The 22,887-nt window shown below is 45.2% G+C and overlaps 1 protein-coding gene and 1 long non-coding RNA gene across 6 annotated transcripts in view; one reads left to right on the forward strand and one right to left on the reverse strand.

The window, feature by feature from the left end:
- The first annotated feature begins 4,318 nt into the window (after positions 1-4,318).
- The window catches only part of MED26 (mediator complex subunit 26), a 52,300-nt gene continuing 33,731 nt past the window's right edge, over positions 4,319-22,887 (forward strand). For 3 of the 5 annotated variants that reach the window (XR_013348727.1, XR_013348726.1, XM_077841825.1), the window contains exon 1: positions 4,321-4,636. Coding sequence is in view for 3 of the 5 variants with exons in the window: in XM_077841825.1 (XP_077697951.1) it covers positions 4,562-4,636 (75 nt within the window). In the remaining 2 variants the exon portion in view is untranslated. Of the gene's footprint in view, positions 4,637-22,887 lie in introns of all 5 variants that reach the window. The other 2 variants (XM_077841827.1, XM_077841826.1) reach the window with 2 other exon arrangements.
- Positions 20,703-22,887, reverse strand: part of LOC144280092 (uncharacterized) — a 37,507-nt gene continuing 35,322 nt past the window's right edge. Inside the window, exon 3 of the long non-coding RNA XR_013348728.1 lies at positions 20,703-21,061. This is a non-coding gene — a long non-coding RNA (uncharacterized LOC144280092). The remainder of the gene's footprint in view (positions 21,062-22,887) is intronic.

The following is a 22,887-nucleotide window of genomic DNA, read 5'->3' on the forward strand; positions in this document are numbered from 1 at the left end:
ATAGGCTCTCCACTTTGAAGAGCCTGATACCAGCCATGAAAATTAACTCCTAGAATGGAGAGGAATCCAGGGGGTTGTAACTTCAGAGAAGGAGAGAGAAGACTCTGATAAGTGGGTCCTAGGCTATAGACTGTAACTAATACCTTGCACTGTACAATAGGTAGTACATAGGTACTGTATTATGTGCTCCAGAAGGTGCTCAGTGAAGAGGAGCAGCTTTATTCCTCTCTACCTGAAGTTTTTGTACCTTTTTTGGGGGTAGCCCCAACCAGAATGAATTGCAGCAATCTACCAAGATTGATAAACTGGGAAGGATTTCTGCTGAGAGGTCTGTATCACAAAGGAAAGCTTGCAGCCCCAGGCTAACTCTAAATGAACGAGACCATATTTTAATTTGTAACTCTTTTCCAATTGTTGTATATAACCCCATGCCTGACTGCCTTTTTTTAAAAAAAAACTCTTATGTTTGTATTTAATCTTTTCTCAGAAAATATGGGAAAAGTAAAGTTTTTATACGGCACTGTAAATGTTTGATAAAGCACTGCACATAAAAATAGAATCCCTGAAGAATTTTCAGTTTCAGGCTCTGAACCTGCAAACATTTATGCATGGGTTTAACTCCATGCATATTAGTCCCATTGAGTTATGAGTACAACGTTTTTAAGCAAATTGGGGCTTAAATAAATATAAGGATAAGAGCAGATGACAACTACAGGAAGGGTTTAAGGGGTGGTGAGAGAAGACAAGATCACACTTCGTCATCTGGTTGAGTAATTCAGGTATTTTGGGAGTAATTCTGTGTCTGTCATAGTCCTGTCTGAAACCAAACCATGGGATGAAGATGTGGCTACTTGCAACACTGCTTTCTCCTACAAAACCAAGTAATAAAAACATGCCACTACAAAGGAGTGGACACCTGTGGACAGTTAAATATTATAACATCATAGGTTAGAAAGTTGGCAGTAATGAATGTTGCATTCTTGAGAATGGGTCTAATGCCTGTCTAAGGGCAGCTGACCTTTCCCTTTACTAAGAGACACATTAAAATCTCCCTCCTGCTCATCCCTAGCCATGATTGGCAAGGATCTTGAGATATTTCAGTTTGCAAAGAATAATCTTTAGGATGGGGTTATTTTTGAAAGTTCAGTTGTCCCATGCACATCTGTTGAAAAGGGGAGAGATGCTGTCCTTTCCACGGTATGCAGGGGATGGCATCCCATTAAAATCTACTGTTTTTAGAATCCATGACTCTCAAAGTATTTCCACCCTAATTTTTATCTACCTTCCTCAGTGAATACTTAGCCAGTGTATTGAAGAGGATGGTCCTACAGTTTATAAATAAGCCACTAGAGGTCCCCTTAATCGTCAGAGTAGCACTCAGCTCTATTTTGTGTCCACCATTCTTTTGATTTGTATCAGTTATTCAGAGCAATGTTTTGTAGATGTGAAGTTCTGGTCAATTCCATGTAGAACAAGTAGCATTCTCTTCTCTAAGTAACACTTTTCAATGTGTTTTAATTTAGGAGGTAGAAAATGTTCAAGCTATACTAACACTGCAAATATGGCAAACTATATTATAGCAACAAGGTAGGTGAGGTAATGTTTTTCATGAGACCAACTTCTGTTGGTGGAAGGTACAAGCTTCCAAGTTACACAGAGCTCTTGTATAGTAACTATAATATATGTATAATAAACCATATTCTGATTAAATGGATGATATAATGCAATGAAGCATTGATAGTAGTCACTTTAGCAGATGTTATAAGTGTAATAGTTAAATGTTTATACATGTTATCATTGCAGTTATACACTGTTGCACTGAAACTGATTAAAATTGTTTGCTTTGAACTACTTATTCTTACGATGCACCCAAGAGTTTAGATCCTTGATTAGTGTGGCAGACCACTTAGTGACCACTGATTTTCAGAGTGTGGGATTTATGGTACAGCTTTACTTTTTGTGTGGAATGAAATTTTAGATTGTGAATTTCTCAGGGCAGGGCCTGTTTTCTTATTTGTGCCTTATACAGAGCTGAGCACATAGTGCAAGTATGACTGTTGTTAGATATCTGGCTCCATGTGTGTGTTCTCTGTGTGCTGTCCCAACCAGATAGTTGGCACAGCAGACTTCAGTCAAACTGTCCGATGACCACAGGATCCGTTAAGGTACGAAGGCGCCCGGCCAAGTTTATTGTCAACGAAGCATGGTAATAGCACCTGGCAGATTCTGAGGCTACTAAGATGTATGTCTGTGATAATGGATGCAGCTCAATAAATGGCGGGACTTTCCATTCCCCCTTACGCTGGCCAAAGACACTCCCTCTGAGATACCTTTTTATACATCGTTACAAACAAGTTACGTATTGCCCCGATGTATCTGGGCACCACTCTCTGATTTATCTGGCCGCCACCCATTGCCTTGTACCTGTTGGTTTGATCAAAACATCTGTATCCCTCATGCTATCATCCTGACCTAATCTTTAAGATGGGTCAGCATGTTCCTGTTATCTTTGGAGGATAGGTTGGTAGCGGGGTGTTCAAGTACCACCCTTCTGGAATGTGTTTGCGTGCATATTATCGTACCTAACACTACTTAGGAATTGTGTTTCTGCAATATCAGCCCTGTTGCCAGATTCTGTGAGTAGGGTCTAGTTCACAGCCTGACTTTGCTTTATATTAGGAAAACTTTACGACTTTAGCTCAGGCCTCTGATATAAGGCCTTATGTGTCTTTCTTTGTATTTTGTAAACTCAGTCCTTTCCACAAGGCTTAAGCTATGCAGGCTCTAGCAGTTGCTTCAATGATCATTTTAACCACTACAGTGAAAATTAGTGGAAATCCTGATTATGCAAGGGGTATAAAAATCATCATTTGCCCAATGGTATATGCCTATCTCTCAGATGTGAGAGGTCAAATGTGACTACACAAAAGGCAGCCAAAAAGCAAATTAATAGGGGCAAGGTGTGGTAGTGATTATATGCCAAATATAATTCTTTCGTGAATATTCTAGAATTATTTAGCATCTATTGATTTCCCTTTTCCAGTAGAGGCCACCAGAACATAAACGGACTCTCCTGAGGTTTTAAACAAGTGCAGCTGCTGCTGGGAGAAGAAAATAGGTTTTCTCCTCCCATATCCAGAACTTTGGTTCTTTGGCAGCATAACTATAGCTTGACTTGTTGGGGATGCCTAGCTTTTAGTTTTATATACTTAGCCCTACCAATAGATTGCATCTTAGTTTGGTGAGATGTTTAAAAATGTTATGTGAGGGGGAGATTTAATGTAGACAGTGGCTCATAAAATTGACACAAATAGAATAGGGACCTTTAGGAATGTATCTGTGGGCATTAAAGCCCTTGAAAGTAACCTGATTCAAATTATTCTGGGTGTATGTTTTATCCTACGAAGAGTAATGAGGTCCAATCTGTTCAAGAGTTTTTTGCACTGCTTCAGATTGCATTGGCATGCAAGGGAGACACTATGGTGTGTGTTATGACTAACACCATTACTTTCTTGAGGCTGCTGCCAGCAGGAAGATTATGGAAATGTTTGTTTTTAGTAATGGCCGTTTTCTTCAAATAGTGTTAATTATATCATCTGCTTTTCAGCTAGAAAGACTCACTGTTGTCACTCTCTTTACTGAGGGTACCTTGCATTAAAGAAAAACCTTAGCTGTCTGGTTTTGCAGAGGCTATTTCCCCCGCCCCGTTACTGCCAGGACAAGTGCCCATCTCTAAGCGAGAGCTGGAGATCAAACCACGGGCTTTCTGTGAATACTCTGTTTAATCTTAGCCTGTCCCCTCACCCTTGCTGGCTTCAGCGGGGCTTTACTGTAGCCGCACCCCTTGGCCATTATCCCTTGAGCTGCAGCCCCCTATTATCCCAGCCCTACCCTACCCCCCCGCCGCTGCCCCAGCTCTGGGGCTGCCCCCGAGTCCTGGGCTGGGCCCCCGCTGCTCCCGCCGAGCAATCCGGGGCCGGGAGCAGCTGCTGGGGCTAAGGGGAAGGCCTAGCGGGCTCTGTCGCTGTCGCTCTGGGGCAGCCCAGCGGACGCTAGAGCCGCCTCCCCCGCCGGCTCTGTGTTTCCCGCTCCCCCGGCTCGGTAACGTGCGGGGTCAGGGCGCTGCCTTCGCCTTGGCGCTATGCGCTGCCGCCCCGCTTTGGGCGCATGCGTATTGCGAACAGGTGGCCTTCGCTTCTACCGAGCATGCGCACTTGCTCAACGTGCCTGTGCGTGCGTTTGTACGTCACAGTCGCGCCGTGCGTAACGGCGTCGGGTGGGTCCCATGGTGCCTTGCGCGGGGCTGGCTCTCCGAGTCCTGCCCACAGTTGAGTTCGGCCCCGAGCTGAGCAGACGGGTCCGGCCTAGTCCTGCCGCCTCGACCCCCCCCTCGCGGTCGCGTCTGGCTCCGAGCGCCGCTCCCCCCGCCGCGCGGGGAGCGAACATGCGGCTGCGGCGCCCTGAGGAGGCTGCTGCCGGCGAGTGAGGAGCCGCTGCCCCGGCCCGGCCCGGCCCCGCCGCCTGCCCGCCCCGGCCGCAGCCGCCCCGCTTCGCCCAGGCAATGACAGCGGCTCCGGCCCCCTCCCCGCAGCAGATCAGGGACCGGCTGCTGCAGGCCATCGACCCGCAGAGTAACGTGAGTACAGACCTCCCCTTCCCCCTCCCCGGGCGGGTGGGGGGGGCGCTGCCCCCTGCTCCGCCGACCTCCCCTTCCCCCTCCCCGGGCGGGTGGGGGGGGCGCTGCCCCCTGCTCCGCCGACCTCCCCTTCCCCCTCCCCCTCCCCGGGCGGGTGGGGGGGGCGCTGCCCCCTGCTCCGCCGACCTCCCCTTCCCCCTCCCCCTCCCCGGGCGGGTGGGGGGGGCGCTGCCCCCTGCTCCGCCGACCTCCCCTTCCCCCTCCCCCTCCCCGGGCGGGTGGGGGGGGCGCTGCCCCCTGCTCCGCCGACCTCCCCTTCCCCCTCCCCCTCCCCGGGCGGGTGGGGGGGGCGCTGCCCCCTGCTCCGCCGACCTCCCCTTCCCCCTCCCCCTCCGCGGGCGGGGGGCGCTGCCCCCTGCTCCGCCGACCTCCCCTTCCCCCTCCCCCTCCGCGGGCGGGGGGCGCTGCCCCCTGCTCCGCCGACCTCCCCTTCCCCCTCCCCCTCCGCGGGCGGGGGGCGCTGCCCCGTAGATCGTGCCGTCCGCGAACCGGTGACCCTTGTGGGTGTGTTGCGAGCTCCTGGTTTCTGGCCTCCCGGGAGGCGCCTATCCCGCCGGCAGCCTGCATGCTGGTTCCCCGGGGTCCCCTCCTCGCGGAGCAGCCCTCGACCGGAAGCTCCGGCCGCGGGTGGCGCAAGGGGAGCCTGGCTTTCCTGGCTCCCTTCTTGGGATGCTCCGGAGCCCGAGGCGTTTCGTCTCCCTGTGCGAGGGCCCAGGATTCCCGCGCCCCCAGGACTGGGGGTTTCCCGAGGCCTGATCCCCTTGCCACAGGGCCGGGCTTGCCGGTGCGTGTGCTCCCGCGGGCAGGGCTGTGGGGCCGGGGACCGGGGGCAGATGGTAACCGGCCATGTGGTGCGGAGCCGGACTGCGCTCCGTACTCCAGCCCGCGGCTCTGGCGCGGCCTGCAGGGGCTCTGGGCTGTCCGTACTGGGTTTTCCTATTCTGGCTCCTTTGGGAAAGCGGCGGGACAGGGAGCTTTCCGGCCTCCGCGCGGAAGGAGGCGGCGGCAGAGCAACCAGTGTCCGTGCCGAGGCTGCTCTGCGTGCGCGATTGCACTCCCGAGGGGGCATCCCAACGGTTCTCCTTCTTCACTCCATAAAAGACCCTTGGGGAGGGGTATCCTCCAGTGGTTTTGGCACCCCTGACCTGTCTGCCCTCTCTGGAGGGCTCCCACCCTTTCCCTATTTCGTGTTCCAGCCTCTCTTTCTCCCCCTATATCTACACCCGCGGGGGGCACTCCCAGCAAACCCCTCTGCTCTCCGCTGCATCTTAGCACTCCCTGGAAGGGGCTTCTTGTCATTTCTCCTTCTATTCTCTGACCCACAAGGTCCCATGCTTAGGGACTTCATTTGATGCAGGTTAGTGTCTCAGATAAGATCCTGATCTGGAATTACAGGACTGTGAGGCCCTTGAAACTTTTGGGGCCATCTCTGGGGCTAGGGCAGAAGCAGGCTGTGAGTTCCCGAATACTTTACAGTTGGGGGTAAATCATTCTTGGCCTTTGCTTTGGCTTTATTCTTTTCTACAGGATAAGCTTATTAGCTAGTTTGAAGATGCAGCATAAGCACAGAGAACCTGGTGTACATTTTACCTTGTGCTTTAAATAATTAAACTTACAATTTTCTGTTTCAAATTAGTGGTACGTAGGGGCTGTAGGGTTAGTTTGGATCAGCAGCACATCAAAGTCCACGAAAGCTTATGCTCTAATAAATTGGTTAGTCTCTAAGGTGCCACAGGTACTCCTGTTCTTTTTACATCAAAGTCTGCAAGTTGCAAAGTAGAGTTCAGTTTATATAACATCTGAGGTTAGCTATGATGGAGCCTAAGTGTGCGCAAAGTCTAATGCTATACACCAGGTTTCAGAGTAGCAGCCGTGTTAGTCTGTATTCGCAAAAAGAAAAGGCGTACTAGTGGCACCTTAGAGACTAACCAATTTATTTGAGCATAAGCTTTCGTGAGCTACAGCTCACTGCATCACATGCATTCAGTAGGAAAAAAAAAAAAAAAACAATGCATCTGATGCAGTGAGCTGTAGCTCACGAAAGCTTATACTCAAATAAATTGGTTAGTCTCTAAGGTGCCCTCCTTTTCTTTTTGCTATACACCAATACATCATGCCACCCTCAGGGTGGGCAGGTCTCTTTTCCACTTGCCGTAGGGCAGATGGAATTTGATATATCAGTTCACACATACCTGTGTCTTAGAGAAGTTCTCTTTTTATTAGGAGCAGATGTATGTGTCTCAGTAATAAAGTGGGATAATGAAGTGAATGCAGACTGAGGATGCTACAACAAATTATACACATAATCTGAAAACCAAAAAAAATCAGCTCAATCACTTCATGTTTATTTTCCTAAACATCTGATCTTGGACTAAAAGATCCTGTAATAAAATAAATAATGTTACTTATTGAAGCATTTTAAAGATAAAGCTGTCCAAGAATGCAGTATTTGACCCTAGTTGTCCCTCAGTGCAGTTATTACAGCATTGTTTTAAATGAGGTCTGTCATACTGTGCCCTGTGCAAACTCATGAGATCGGGATCTTTCAGTTTAACAGGCCACAGGAGTAGCACATACTATTTTAAAGCAATTTATCTTTAATCTTCTGTTCCTATGCACCCTTTATAACCTTTGGTAACGTCATTAAAATGTACTATACACTGACCCTCAGCAGTGCTGGATATTGACAGTTACTGATCCCAAAATATGGAAGTTAATCAGAATTGTAAAACTTCATGTAATTGATTTTACAGAGTAAATTAATCTATAGGCATTTGTTAGAGTTTAAATAGAAAACATCTAGGCACAGCGTGCTGTGAGTGCTGTAGATTATTGGGAGAGGAAGTGCCCCTAAATAGTAAATTTTCTTTTACCTCCATCTCAGTTACTAATTAAGAACTCTGAAGGGTATTTCAGAGAGAGCAGTTTTCAGGGGGCAGGAGGGAGCGATGGTGCCAGGCTATAATCTTATTGCCTGGCAGTTCAGAAAACAAGTGAAAAAACCATATGAAGTGAAATACGGTTCCTGACTGCTTGCTGGACAGCCTGCCAAACCATATGTCAGAATCTTGGATTTGCTGACTGAGGCAGTATATTGCTCATGAGGTTAAACTGTACAGTTCTGGCCTCATTTTCCACGGAAAGGTCTTCAAGCAGATGGAAGATGGATAGATTTCTTGTCCTGCATTTGCTATTCAGTTTGTTTCATACTGAATTTTTGGATGAGTACAGTGTCTAGAATGTGTAGAGTTGCTTGTTTATAAGGAAACTGAGTCAGGAGGCTAATTCTTACTTTTGCCATCAGATCAGATACATCAGTCAATCAATGTACGTAGGACTTATTAAAGTATTAAACAGATCAAAACCTTGACCTTGTAGGAAGGAGATACCAATCTATAATATAGCTTCTGTTTTTTAGAAAATGTGTTAAATTCAGGTCGTCCCTGCATTAGTCACTTCAAATCTTTCCTGGCCTCAGTAATAGAATGTAAGTGCAACTTTCAAGGTTTTAATAGGTGCAAAAATAACCATTTAGTGGGGAAAAGGTAAGTCAAAATATTTATGTACCAATGGCTTTCTTCTGGCACTAATGTTACTTGTTTCTAGCTCTGCTGAACCTTCTTTGTTCTAGAGCTCTGTCTAATGTTTTGGAATTCAGAATTATTTAACTTGTATTTGAGCATGTGTCATCTAATTAGTTTCCCATTTAAAAGAATTCATTTGTCTTTTTAAACAGTAAACTTAGCACAGTTTATGACAGACCTGTTGAATTAGTGCTTTCTGTAACATATAACAATATGCAATTAAGAAATAAATATTCTGTGAATTTTTTTTACCCTGCCTCACCAGTCTTGCCAAGACCCATGAAAATGAACATAAAAAGAGCGTGTATTTTCAGCACTACTGCTGCTTGGAGTGCAGTTGTGGTGATGTGTTCAGATATTATGGTGATGGGGGCCATATAAGTAAGGCTATGTTTTATTCACAGGTATTTTTAGTAAAAGCCATGGACAGGTTACAGGCAGTAAACAAAAATTCATGGCCTGTGACCTGTTCATGACTTTTACTATATGCCCCTAAATAAAACTTAGGCTGAGGGGCTCTGGGTGCTCTGGGGAGTGGCCTGGGGACCCCCACTGGTGCTGGGAGGGGAAGCTGGGTCGTGGTGTGGCCTGGGGCCCTCGCTGATGCTGGGGGGTGGGCGGGTGGCGGCATGTGGCCTGGGACCCCTGCTGGGGGAGGGGAAGGTTGGTGGGGCTGGCAGGCTCCCTACCCAGTTCTGACCGGCATGTTCCTGCAGCTCCTAGTGGGAGGGGTGGTCGGGGGGCTCCACGCAGTGCTCCTGCCACAGGCACTGGCTCTGCAGCTCCCATTGGCTAGGAACCGCAGACAGTGGGGGCTGCGAGCGGTGTGTGGAGTCCATGGCCCCTCCACCTAGGATCTGTAGGGACATGCTGGTGGGACCCCCTCCCTGGTAAACACCACCCCGTGCTGCAACTCCCTGCCCCAGCCCTGAGACCCCTCCCACACACCCAAGCTGCTGCTGGCCACTCTAGAAGTCACAGAAAGTCACAAAATCTGTAACCTCTGTGACAGACGCAGCCTTTACATATAAGTAACCAGACTGATATCTTCAGAGAGAATTAGGTTAGCAGTTAACAGCATTGATGCTGAGCTTGTGACAGGTTAGTTACCCACATAATTTAATGTACATTAATAATAAGCTTATTATTCTGCATATTTTGATAGACTTATCCTGACCAATAATATTGGAAAAATAAGCCCAGTGTTTAAAAGTGCCTATAGGAAGGGGGTGTCTTCCATCTTAACCTTTTCAACCAAGAGCAAAGGTGATGTACTCGAGATCAACTCAATAAACTGTTAATAGACCTTGAACGTTCTAGACTCCAAAACCTGTAAGACAGTCGTCAAATGCTGCATGGATACTGTGCAGGTAGGTATTTTAATTAAGCAGAAAACTTCAGGGGCCTGTAGCTGATGCGACTGCTAGCCTCAGATATATCCAGTGGCTGGTGATGGGGAGGCTCTGAGTTACTACAATGAATTCTTTCCCAGGTGTCTGGGTGGTGGGTCTTGGCCACATGCTCAGGGTCTAACTGATCACCTTATTTGGGTTCAGGAAGGAATTTCCCCCCAGATCAGCTTGGCAGAGACTTGGAGTTTTTTCACCTTCCTTTGCAGCACGAGGCATAGGTCACTTGCAGGTTTAAACTAGTGTTAAATAGTGGCTTCTCTGTAACTTCAAGTCTTTAAATCATGATTTGAGGACTTCTGTAATACACCCATAAGCTCTGTCTGAGTTACTGAAGTGGATGGTCCCTTTTGGCCTTAAACTCTGAGTTTTGAAAACACTATTTCTCTCTCTTCCCCCCCCCCCCCCCAAACAAAAATAAAAAAACCCACCACCACCACCAACCTGGATGATGTGTCTGACAGATTTGAGTCCTGGTGTATGTTATAAACAATTGCTTAGAGTCACGTAGGGAAATTGCTTTGGAAACTAAGGAAGCTGTGAGCTGCAGCACTATCTCCACCATTGGAATCAATACTCATAATTAAAAAAAATCTTGGGTGCTTTCTTTCAGAGCCCGGTTATAGCCTGTTAGATTAATTTGATATGAGGGTTTCATTAATCACATACTGAATAAGTTGTTCAGCAAGGAAGTCTGAGTAAGACCAGGCTTATACTTAATTTTAACTGGCATAGCTATACTAGGGAGTCTTATATAGAAATCACACCCCTAACTCATGTAGCTATGCTGGCAAAAGCCCTAGTTTAAATGCAGTTATACTAGCAAAAAAGTCAGTTTGCTGATGTAATTTTTTTGTTCAGGCAACTGGTATAAACTGCATCTCCACTAGGAGGGTTTGCTGGTATGGCTAAACCAGCAAACTCTTTCTAGTGTAGACAAGGCCTGAGTTGACTTTGAGGTCCTTCTTTAAAACAAACAAACAAAACTTGTCCTAGGTCGATTGAGTGTGATTGGCCAAATAAGTGCTCTCCCCACATGGTCAGTTAATTTCATGAACAAGTTGCTCATCTAGAATTAGTGTAGGAGACTTTCAGCTCTTAAATCTTTGCTTTAACCACCAGATCACATTGACTCAGGAACAGAATCTGTTAAATTTATATAGACGTTTACTCTTTTAAAACTGAAACCTTTTCCGCCAAACCCAGGAGAATACACTAATATTTTAGAGACTAACAAATTTATTTGAGCATAAGCTTTCGTGAGCTACAGCTCACTTCATCGGATGCAACTCACGAAAGCTTATGCTCAAATAAATTTGCTAGTCTCTAAGGTGCCACAAGTCCTCCTTTTCTTTCTGCGGCTACAGACTAACAAAGCTGCTTCTCTGAAACTAATATTTTAAGTGCTACTAGGTATGTGGAGTATTCCATAAATTCCCTTATTTTTCAAAGGATGCATATAAAAATTAATAGGTCGTGTAAACAACTTTGATATAGATCCTTTCAGGAGACATCCCGTGTCTGTAAGTGGTGCTGCTCAAGCACTAGTCCTCAGTATTCATTTTCCTCAAATGTTTGTAGATTTTAACAGTGTGACGGGACTTAGCGGGGGTAGGGTGTGGAGCTTTGTCAATTCAGGTGATAACATGATGTAGGAATTCTTGTCCCTGGGAGAATAAAAATGGTGGCCAAAGAGGACTGTCTGCCAAGATCCATAAACCTGGAAATCCTGGATGCCCCATCATCTCAGGCATTGGCACCCTGAGAGCAGGATTGTCTGGCTATGTAGACTCCCTCCTCAGGCCCTACGCTACCAGCACTCCCAGCTGTCTTCGAGAAACCACTGACTTCCTGAGGAAACTACAATCCATCGTTGACCTTCCTGAAAACACCATCCTGGCCGCTATGGATATAGAAGCCCTCTACACCAACATTCCACACAAAGATGGACTACAAGCCGTCAGGAACAGTATCCCCGATAATGTCACGGCAAACCTGGTGGCTGAACTTCGTGACTTTGTCCTGACCCATAACTATTTACATTGTCCCCAAATGTGATACCTTCAAATCAGCGGCACTGCTATGGGTACCCGCATGGCGCACAGTATGCCAACATTTTTATGGCTGACTTAGAACAACGCTTCCTCAGCTCTCGTCCCCTAATGCCCCTACTCTACTTGCGCTATATTGATGACATCTTCATCATCTGGACCCATGGAAAAGAAGCCCTTGAGGAATTCCACCATGATTTCAACAATTTCCATCCCACCATCAATCTCAGCCTGGACCAATCCACACAAGAGATCCACTTCCTGGACACTACAGTGCTAATAAGCGATGGTCACATAAACACCACCCAACACCGGAAACCTACTGACCGCTATGCCTACCTACATGCCTCCAGCTTTCACTCAGATCACACCACACGATCCATTGTCTACAGCCAATTTGTCTACAGCCAATTTGAGCTCATGCTCAAATAAATTGGTTAGTCTCTAAGGTGCCACAGGTACTCCTTTTCTGTCTACAGCCAAGCTCTACGATACAACCGCATTTGCTCCAACCCCTCAGACAGACACAAACACCTACAAGATCTCTATCAAGCCTTCTTACAACTACAACACCCACCTGCTGAAGTGAAGAAACAGATTGACAGAGCCAGAAGAGTACCCAGAAGTCACCTACTCGAGGACAGGCCCAACAAAGAAAATAACAGAACGCCACTAGCCATCACCTTCAGCCCCCAACTAAAACCTCTCCAACGCATCATCAAGAATCTACAACCTATCCTGAAGGACGACACATCGCTCTCACAGATCTTGGGAGATAGGCCGGTCCTTGCTTACAGACAGCAACCTGAAGCAAATACTCACCAGCAACTACACACCACACCACATAGCCGCTAACCCAGGAACCTATCCTTGCAACAAAGCCCGTTGCCAACTGTGTCCACATATCTATTCAGGGGACACCCTTATAGGACCTAATCATATCAGCCACACTATCAGAGGCTCGTTCACCTGCACATGTACCAATGTGATATATGCCATCATGTGCCAGCGATGCCCCTCTGCCATGTACATTGGCCAAACTGGACAGTCTCTATGTAAAAGAGTAAATGGACACAAATCAGATGTCAATAATTATAACATTCAAAAACCAGTCTGAGAACACTTCAGTCTCTTTGGTCACTTGATTACAGACCTAAAAGTTGCAGTTCTTCAACAAAAAATCTTCAAAAACAGACTCCCATGAGAGTCTGCTGAATTGGAGTTAATTTGCAAACTGGATACAATTAACTTAGGCTTGAACAGAGACTGGGAGTGGATAGGTCATTACACAAAGTAAAACTATTTCCCCATGTTTATTTCCCTACCCCCCACTGTTCCTTGGATGTTTTTGTCAACTGCTGGAAATGGCCCACCTTGATTATCACTACAAAAGGGCCCCCCCCCGCCCCACTCTCCTGCTGGTAATAGCTCACCTTACCTGATCACTCTCGTTACACTGTGTATGATAACACCCATTGTTTCATGTTCTCTATGTATATAAATCTCCCCACTGTATTTTCCACTGAATGCATCCGATGAAGTGAGCTGTAGCTCACGAAAGCTTATGCTCAAATAAATTGGTTAGTCTCTAAGGTGCCACAAGTACTCCTTTTCTTTTTGTGAATACAGACTAACACGGCTGCTACTCTGAAACCTGCCACTTTATTGTAATAGTTGTGTGAAGTGTTATGGAGAGGAGGTCTGCCACATGCTGCATTGTATTTAACATAACAGTATTTTTCTTTTGCTCTCAGTACATTGAGAAGGCAGGTAACACCCTGTCTCCCCCTCTTCCCCCCCAAAACATAAAAAGTGTTGACTGATGCTGCTACTTTAAACTTTCAGGAGTGGTGTTATCCCACTCCAGTAATGTTGAGATTTATTAATCCTGTTTGACTCACCCTATCAAAGAAAATCTGAAGGTATGTCTATACTGGCAGAGTTACGTCGCCGCTCAGAGAGCGCTGAAAGGAAACCGCTGTTGTGCGTTCGCACTGTCAGCTGCCTGCGCAATAGCATGTTCACACTTGCGGCACTTGCAGTGGTATTTGGAGCGGTGCACTCTGGGCAGCTATCCCACAGAGCATCTCTTCCTCTTCTGCCGCTAAGAGTTGTGGGAAGTCAGAGCAGTCGCAAGGCATCCTTGGTCTTGTCCCAATGCCCTGTGATGCATTGCTTCACATCCCAGCAATCCCTATGCTTCCATCCGCATTTGGCGCCATTTTTCAGCAGTTTGTATACTGCGTACTGCAGGAATGGATCCCGCACTGTTAACCAATATGCTGCTCGCTCTCACTAACACGTCCTGAATGGCAGTGGAGTTATTCCTTAAACTACAAAGGCAAGAGGAGTTCGACATTGATCTTGCCATGTGTAGTAGCTATGACACGAGATTGCTTGTGGCATTCATGGAGTTGCTGACCACAGTGGAATGCCACTTTTGGGCTCGGGAAACAAGCACTGAGTGGTGGGATCACATAGTCATGCACGTCTGGGATGACTAGCAGTGGCTGCAGAACTTTCGGATGAGGAAAGCCACATTCATGGGACTGTGTGATGAGCTTGCCCCAGCCCTGCAGTGCAAGGACATGAAAATGAGAGCTGCCCTGTCACTGGAGAAGCACGTGGAGATTGCACTGCGGAAGCTGGCTATTCCATACTGCTGCTGATTGGTCGCTAACCAGTTTGGAATGGGAAAGTCGACCTTTGGACTCGTGTTGACGGACGTATGCAGGGCCATTAATTGCATCCTGCTTCGAAAGACTGTGACTCTGGGCAACATGCATGACATTGTGTATTGCTTTGCGCAAATGGGCTTCCCTAACTGCGGAGGGGTGATAGATGGCATGCATATTCCAATTCTGGCACCAGACCACCTACCCACCAGATACATTAATCGGAAGGGGTATTTCTCTATGCTTCTCCAGATGCTTGCGGATCACCTTGGGTGTTTCACGGACATTAACACAGGCTGGTGTATGGGGGGTACATGTGTGGGGGTGCATGGGAAAGAGTTTTGCGACAGTGGCCGCAGAGGAGGGCGGGCGCGGAGCTGCTTGGTTTGCAGTGCTAGTAGTGCCTGGAGCATGTCCGCTTGGCACTCCATAACGTTTAAGAGCTGCTCCGTGGCTTCATTCTGGCATGCCACGTTCTCCTTTCGGTCCATCTTCTCGCTATCCTTCCACTCCTTCAGTTCTTGTTTTTCAGCAGCAGAGTGCATTATGACATCTTGCAAAGAGTCTCTTTAGTTCTTTGTGGCCGCTTTCTAATTCTGCGCAGCTGTTGAGATGGTGATAACAAAGACTGAGGCTGGGCTCCCAAGGTCATATCCTGTGTTTCGCCACGCTCCGACAGCTGTGACTGGGTAGCCTCCTCCAGGGTAAAGAAGAGCTCCTGTCTGCATGATCTTTGACCTCTGAGTCATCCTCTGTCTCTGGGTCCCCCTCCACGTCCTTGTACAAGATTTCCTCCTCCTGGCTCAGTCCATTCTTGACTGGCACACGAGCCACCGAAGTATCCACAGTGGCCTTTGCATTGGATGTGGGGTTGCCACCGAGTATCGCATCTAGTTCTTTGTAGATTCAGCAGCTCGTGGGCACAGCACTGGAGCGGTGGTTTGCCTCCCGTGCCTGTCGTAGGCGTTCTGCAGCTCCTTCACTTTGACCCTACGCTGTAGTGTGTCCCGGTCATGACCCCTTCCCCTCATGCATTGTGAAATCTGTCCCTAGGTATCATAATTCCTACGACTGGAGCGTAGCTGGGACTGGACAGCCTCCTCTCCTCAAATGCTGATAAGCCCAGCAGCTCGGCATTCTGCAAGCGAGGGATCTTCTGGTGCATGGAGCAGGCATGGTCACCTGGAAATATGTGCTGAGACCACAGCACACATCACCGAGCAAACATGAAGGGGACTCCCAAAATTCCCAAGGAATTTAAGGGGTGGGGCTCACGGTTGGTCACCTGAGGGCAGAGCAGTAGAGTTCAAACCGATGACCGGAGAGGCGAGAACAGGCATTTTGGGACACCTCCCAGAGGCTGGTTGCAGCGCTGTAATCGACCAGGGTGTCTACACTGGCACCACGGCGCTGTAGCCCCAGCGCAGAAAGCTGTATGGCTCTTGTCGGCATGGTTCTTTTACAGTGTACACCGCAGAAAGCTGCGTTACTGCGCAGAAACTTGCTAGTGTTCACAAGGCCTATCTTTTAAACTATTTCCCTTTGCTGGCCTCTTATGAGACCCCAGAGAAATGATGGATTCCTAGTACTAAAATGAGTAAATTCATAACATTCCCTCCCTGAGTTTAAACACTAGAAATGAATTAGTAAAACAGGGAGTTTGACTTGGAGGATTAAGTGTTGTTGCCGTTACCATCTCTGTCGTTAGTTCAAATCTGATGTGGATTGATGGTGAGTAAACACCCATAAAATACTTACTATGTGAAATGACTTGGTTGTAAGTCAAGATGCCATGGAGATCATATGATAGTTGGCATAGACTCCCAGAACGGACCCGAATTATTAGTAAAAGATTAAGGCTACCTGTATTGGCCTGGGGAGTTCCCTCCAGTTGGTTTTTGAGTTGTGCAGCTAAGCTTCCATGGCTCAGGGTTTATAGCATCTCACCAATATGAAATTCACTTAGGGTGACCAGATAGCAAATGTGAAAAATTGGGATGAGAGTGGTGGGGGGTAATAGGTGCCTATATAAGAAAAAGCCCCAAATATCGGGACTGTCCCTATAAAATTGGGACATCAGGTCACCCTAAATTCACTTTTTACTTTTTTAAAAAAAAATGTAGTAAAAGCATAATGGGAGAATGTTTTCTCCCCTTAATTTTCTAAGCAATAGAAGGGAAAGAGGACAGTGCCCCCTCGCTTCCTTTCTTAGTGACTTTTTTAGGTGCAGGAAAGTGTCTCAGGTGTGAATGAAGGTAAAACAGACTTGACCTTTGTTTTGACTTTATCCTTTCCTTTAAGGAACTAATAAGTTTATTTAGTTCAAGGATGCTGCCTGAGTATATAAAAGCTAGTGTGTATTTTACTTCTTATGGTAAAGAATTAAACTTACAATTTGTACTTTAGTTTTCTGTTTCAAATAACTTGAAATTCTAAATTACACTTTGAATGCAAAAGCAGCTGACAAGATTTTACCTGTCACCTGCCTTGTCTCTCTTTTCAGAGTAACAGCCGTGTTAGTCTGTATTCGCAAAAAGAAAAGGAGTACTTGTGGCACCTTAGAGACTAACCAATTTATTTGAGCATGAGCTTTCGTGAGCTACAGCTCACTTCATCAGATGCATACCGTGGAAACTGCAGCAGACTTTATATATGAAGTGGGGTGGGAGGAGGTATTGTTTCATATTCTCTGTGTATATATAAAGTCTGCTGCAGTTTCCACGGTATGCATCTGATGAAGTGAGCTGTAGCTCACGAAAGCTCATGCTCAAATAAATTGGTTAGTCTCTAAGGTGCCACAAGTACTCCTTTTCTTGTCTCTCTTGTTACCTGCCTCACTGCATGCTTATGGAGGGGCTGCAGAGTAGAAGGAATAATAAGGTAGTCTTTTTAGAGTTTGAATCAGCACATCAAAATCTGGGTTGCAGAGGAGGATTTGGTGCACTGATATGTGTTCCACTGTAGTTGGTCTCATCTGAAACCATTTAATCTTCAAAGCCACTTTAAGTGGGGAGGATTGCATTTGATACTTTAATATCTTTAATAGCTGGACTGAGCTAATTGGAGGTGCTTTCTGTTAAGTCACGTGGGTCAAGTGAGAATGTTAGCATAGTGGGTTGACTGGCTTCATGCCTGTGAAAGGGTGTAGTGGGTCAGCTGGATTTAGCCCCACAGTAGTGTTGTTCATTTCTGTTCAGAATAGCTTTCTGAATTTTTGCAGCTCTGTTGTCTTGCTTCCACTGTTTCCAAAAGGTGCCTGTAGTTGGTACAGTAATACTTGCATAGGTACCAGGTTGTAACTAATATGAGCTAGTACTATCCAGAAACATCCTCCTTGATAGTCTTAAACATATTATGGCTCATAGAATCTCAGGGTTGGAAGGAACCTCAGGAGGTCATCTAGTCCAACCCCCTGCTCAAAGCAGGACCAATCCCCAATTTTTGCCCCAGATCACTAAATGGCCCCCTCAAGGATTGAACTCACAACCCTGGGTTTAGCAGGCCAATGCTCAAACCACTGAGCTATCCCTCCCCCCCCAATATACCAATACGGTACATTTTCTGAGGCCATATTGGATGAAGCTCAGACTGGAAAAATGGCACAGTGGTATCAGCTATCTTGTACATGTTTATGGTTCTTTGGTAGGAAAAATAGAACTTCCTCCATTTTCCCACTGAGGCCTTATGGTGGTCCATTGGTGCAGAGACTGTGTCGCTTGTGGCAGGACATCATCTCACAGGGCTGGGGTTAGTAGCCATCCTTCAGTCAGGTTAGGGTTGGGGCTGAGGCTGCTGAAGGAAGTCTGGGTGCTGTCAAAAAAAGTCAGATGTATGTTGGAGGCCAAAGCAATGGTGTGGTTCAACTGCCCCTTCAACATCTGCTTTCCCCAGGCCCCAAGTGATGGTATCACTTGCGTTTAGCCACCTCACCCCCCCCCCCTTGGTGTTCAGTGCGGAGGGGAGGTAACTTATTCAAGGTATGTCTTCACTACTGAATTAACTCAAATGTTCTACGCTTGTTTTTCTTGAGTGAGCCTAGCTTGAGTGAGAGTGCCCACACTGCTAATAGCACTCAAGATGCTGTGTCCACACTGGTGCTGCACTCACTCATGTCTGGCACTAAAACAATTAATTCTTTCCCAGTGAATTGTGGGAGAACATGTCTGTGTTCTGGGCGTATGGGAGGAATTCTGCAAAGGCATTGGAGGTTGTAAGTTCTTTGGGGCAGGGCCTGTCTTTTTGTAATGTTTGTAACTTACCTAGGACAGGGAAGTCCTGGTCTATCACTAGGGCTTCTAGGCACGATGGCAATACAAATAATGAACTAGTATCAGTCAAATGGAGCTAGCCTGTATCCACGATCAGAATGCTCATGTTAGCAGCTGACAGTTCTAGCTTTAGCCTCTGCTCGCTGATGGGCCAACCAACTTAAATTAAAAGCACCATCACAGTTGTTTAGTTTGTGTGTGTGTGAGAGAGAGAGAGTCAAATTGAGTTGACTTTGCAATGAAGGCAAGATGTCCACTGATGCTCTCTGCAGTGCCCCATGGAGATTTGTTTCCCTTTGTTTTTAAATGATTCCCTAATCTAAACTGCCCATCTCTCACCCATTCTGCAAGATGGTTAACAACAAAATTCAGCAATGAATAAATTAACAGCACTCTCCATAACAAGGACCCATCGTGAGAAATCAGCATCCTGGCTGCTCTTGAGAATCTCAAGACAAGGGAGGCATACAGAAGGAAATTGCTATCAAAGTACCCTGAAACATTATAGTCACTGTATCACCAGATTTCAGAGCAGCAGCCGTGTTAGTCTGTATTCGCAAAAAGAAAAGGAGTACTTGTGGCACCTTAGAGACTAACCAATTTATTTGAGCATAAGCTTTCGTGACTAAGTGAGCTGTAGCTCACGAAAGCTTATGCTCAAATAAATTGCTTAGTCTCTAAGGTGCCACAAGTACTCCTTTTCTTTTTGTATCACCAGAGGGGTCACTAGAACAAAAACAACTTGATGCAGACTGTCTGGAATAAAACCTTAAACTACTATATAAAAAGAAAAAATAGTGAAGAGGATTTTTGTGTAAAACAGATTCTTACAGAGGAAGCAGGGGAACTGGAAAGTAAAATGCTTAGTATCATTTGTATGAAAGTCATGATATAAGGGACTGAACACTTATCAAGATCATAAAAATCTATTCTGCTCATTTATAGAAAGAGCCAATATTGGAAAAACAAGTGGAAAAAACTGCAGTAACACAAACTTGGTAAACAAAGATTCACAGCCAGGTACTTATGTTCCACCTTCAGGCCTTGCAGAGACTCATATAGTGTTCATAGTCTGGCATAGAGTATGCCAGTACATGCCTTCCTCCACCACGTCCAAGGGCAGTGATATGACCAGCAGCTCTTGTCATCTCCATCCAAGAGGTCTTCCCCGATACATCTCTGCGCTGCCTGTCTTTTACCAGGACATCCTCAGGAGCTGGAAACTATTTTCAGCAGTGGGGTCTGTAGTGGTCATCGAGAGGAAGATATTGCTGAATCCCTGCTACACAAACCACACCTTCCTAAAACTGTCCCCAAATCTGCATTTAAATTGTTTAAGATTTGCTAAATGTCAGATGATGGAGACCTCAGTGAGTGAACTGTAGAGGACAGGTTGCATGATTTTGCAAGGCTTATGCATCTTAGTGGATACTTCAAAGACTTACTGGCATATTTTGTAGAAAAATAGTGTGTGATCATGTGATTAAAGACTATATTAATGTGAAGGGGCTGAATTGAGGATGCCTGGGCAATCTTAATCCTGGCATTTTCAAACTTAAGAATGCTTTACTTTGCAACCTTACCATTCTTTTAATGTATTTTTTATGTAATATCTATATATACTATCTATTTGTCAATGTTAACATTAATTCAGAAGCATTTTCTTTAGGGCATAGTTATTCAGCAATATCAGATTTGAAAATGATGGGGCGCTTAAGCATATTGTAGTAAGGTGAAAAGTGGAAACCGCATTTTTTGTGTGCTATAACTCACTTTCCTGTTACCCTGTCTTGTCATGTCATTCTCCTTCTCTTCTCCTTTCTCCCCCTCCCCCATTTGCTTTTCATCCACCTTTTTTTTGTCTGTTATGACATGATGAACTCTTTGGGATAGAGTGTCTCTTCTTACTCTGTCTGCATAGCATCTGGTGCAGTAGGGCCCTGAACCTCAATTAGCATCTATAGGCACTATACAATACAAATACTAAAACCCTTATTGAATAAAGAAACATAATTGTACTTAAAGTGAACCTGGTGTACTTACACCTTTATTGTATTAGAAAATTGCTCATTTGAGGTACAATCTATTTAATGCCACAGTATTTCATCAGTTTCTGTGGCATGTTTGTGATAGGAGAGTAATGCGTGCTTAAAACTGGAGGAGTTGCCTGACTGGTTTTAGTCTCAGATTATTCAATTTTAACATGTACAAAACAGCTGGTGATAGAATTTTCCACTGAAGAGCCAGTGGATGCAAAACTTGATGCGTTTATATTTTGTTCTTTGAAGAAGGTAGTGGTTGAAGACCAGTTTGTTCCAGCTGGTTCTTCTCACTGAGTTAGTATTGAAGGTCTAGTCCACAGCAGTGGCCTTCGTGAACTGAAACAAAAGTTTAGCAAGAAAAAGTTAAGCTATGAATTCTTTTGGGAAGTATGATTATCACATCTGACACTTGAATATCTGAACCCAGAAAACAGTTTAGGAATGTAAAGTTTCAGCTCTGAGTGTTTCTGATTCTGCACACTTTTTTTGCCACTTTCACCAAACAGGATTAAATGGTGTCACTTTGCATGTATCTCACATATTCTTATGAAATAACTGCAAAACAAAATACCGTATTCCTTTAGAATCACTATTCTTCCGGTAAGTTGCACATATGTCCTATCTAGCAGATTTGTATTCTTCTCTTTATTTATATTTCATTTACAAGGGGTTTGTTCCAGGACTGTAGTAGGGGTATAAATCTATTTGTGTAGTTTCCAGCAATAAGTTCAGTTCCATTTGGTGTATTTTGTTTTAGGTTTTGTAGCGTTGAAGGTGCTTGTGAGTAAAATCTTTTGCCTGTATATGTTGTGGCTAATGCTTTTGTGGAACTCTTTTAGCATATTATGAAATCCATCTAGAATTAAAACTTGCAGAACATCATGGTTATATTGTAGGGCTAATTTCATTCCATTAATGAATGCAAGGTGTAAAATGGAGAAATTTTAATATTACTACTAAAGTGGTGACCTATTTTATTGTATCTTAAGTCCTCCTGATCTCACTCTCAACATTGTTTATTTTTGTGTCATTTGCGGTAGGTAACACACAACATCATGTTAATTTAACTGCCTACAGTGAACAAACTCGACATGCAGCTCCAACCGCCATAAATAATCTCCATAACTGAGCAGTTGCTTGACCAGAGATCTTGTACAAGGTGCATAGCAGAGAGGTGCATGGCATTGTGGGAATATAAGATTCTGTGGGGTAATTCCAGTCAGGTGGGAACATGTTTATGTAAAAATATATTGGATGTTAAGTGTTTTGTCACATTTGGCTTTCTTTGTAGTCACTGTGCTAGATCTCTCCGTAATATTCATATCTTGTCCCAATACCCTTGCTTAGGGAAAATGCAGTTTGACTCTCTCTCTCTTGTGAGGAGGATAGTGGAAAAGAAAATGGGTTTTTTGTTCTTTCAAATGAAATTGAGGTGGGTAGAAAATTAATTTAAAAAAATACTTTGTATGGCTATCCCTGCATACTTCATGTAAATAGGCTATTCTCACCTTAATGCTAGTGGAAGACATTCAGTCTTTTAAATTCTGACATAATTGTTTTTTGAATTGGCATAATATTTAGTCCACAGACAAAGCAGCTTTCAGGAGACTTGGGATCTGTTCCAAACTCTGCCACTGGTCTTAATGAGTGAATTTGGGCAAGTCACTTAACCTCCCTGTACCTCAGTTTCCCCATCTTGAAATGGGGATGATATTGACCTCCTTTGTAAAAATAATGAAAAGTGCTATATAAGAGCCACGTGGTGGTGTTAGTCTCTTGATATTTTATCACATCAGGGACTTTCCAAAGTGGGAATTGTCACTTCATGTTTGGCATTAGATTACACTGAACAGGTAATCTGATTTGAAATAATTGATTTTTTTTAACTTAGTGCACACCAAGCCCCAACTTTGAAAGATATTTTTTTTATTATTTTACATAATGCAGATCAGTATATAGAGCTCCTTTATGGCACTCTGTCCTGTTGTAACTGTATTGCATGACAGCTTTGCTGTAGTGAAACTTGCTGGTAAATAAAATAAACCACTCTGGTGGCTGTACACTGCTGAGGGGAAGGGTTGGGTTTACAACCCTCCAAGAAATGATACTTTTCTTGGCAAAGAGGTTGACGGGAGAGCTCATTTTGTTCTCAAGAACCTGTT

The sequence above is a fragment of the Eretmochelys imbricata genome, chromosome 25 (genome assembly GCF_965152235.1).
Source record: "Eretmochelys imbricata isolate rEreImb1 chromosome 25, rEreImb1.hap1, whole genome shotgun sequence".
Lineage (NCBI taxonomy): Eukaryota > Metazoa > Chordata > Testudines > Cheloniidae > Eretmochelys > Eretmochelys imbricata.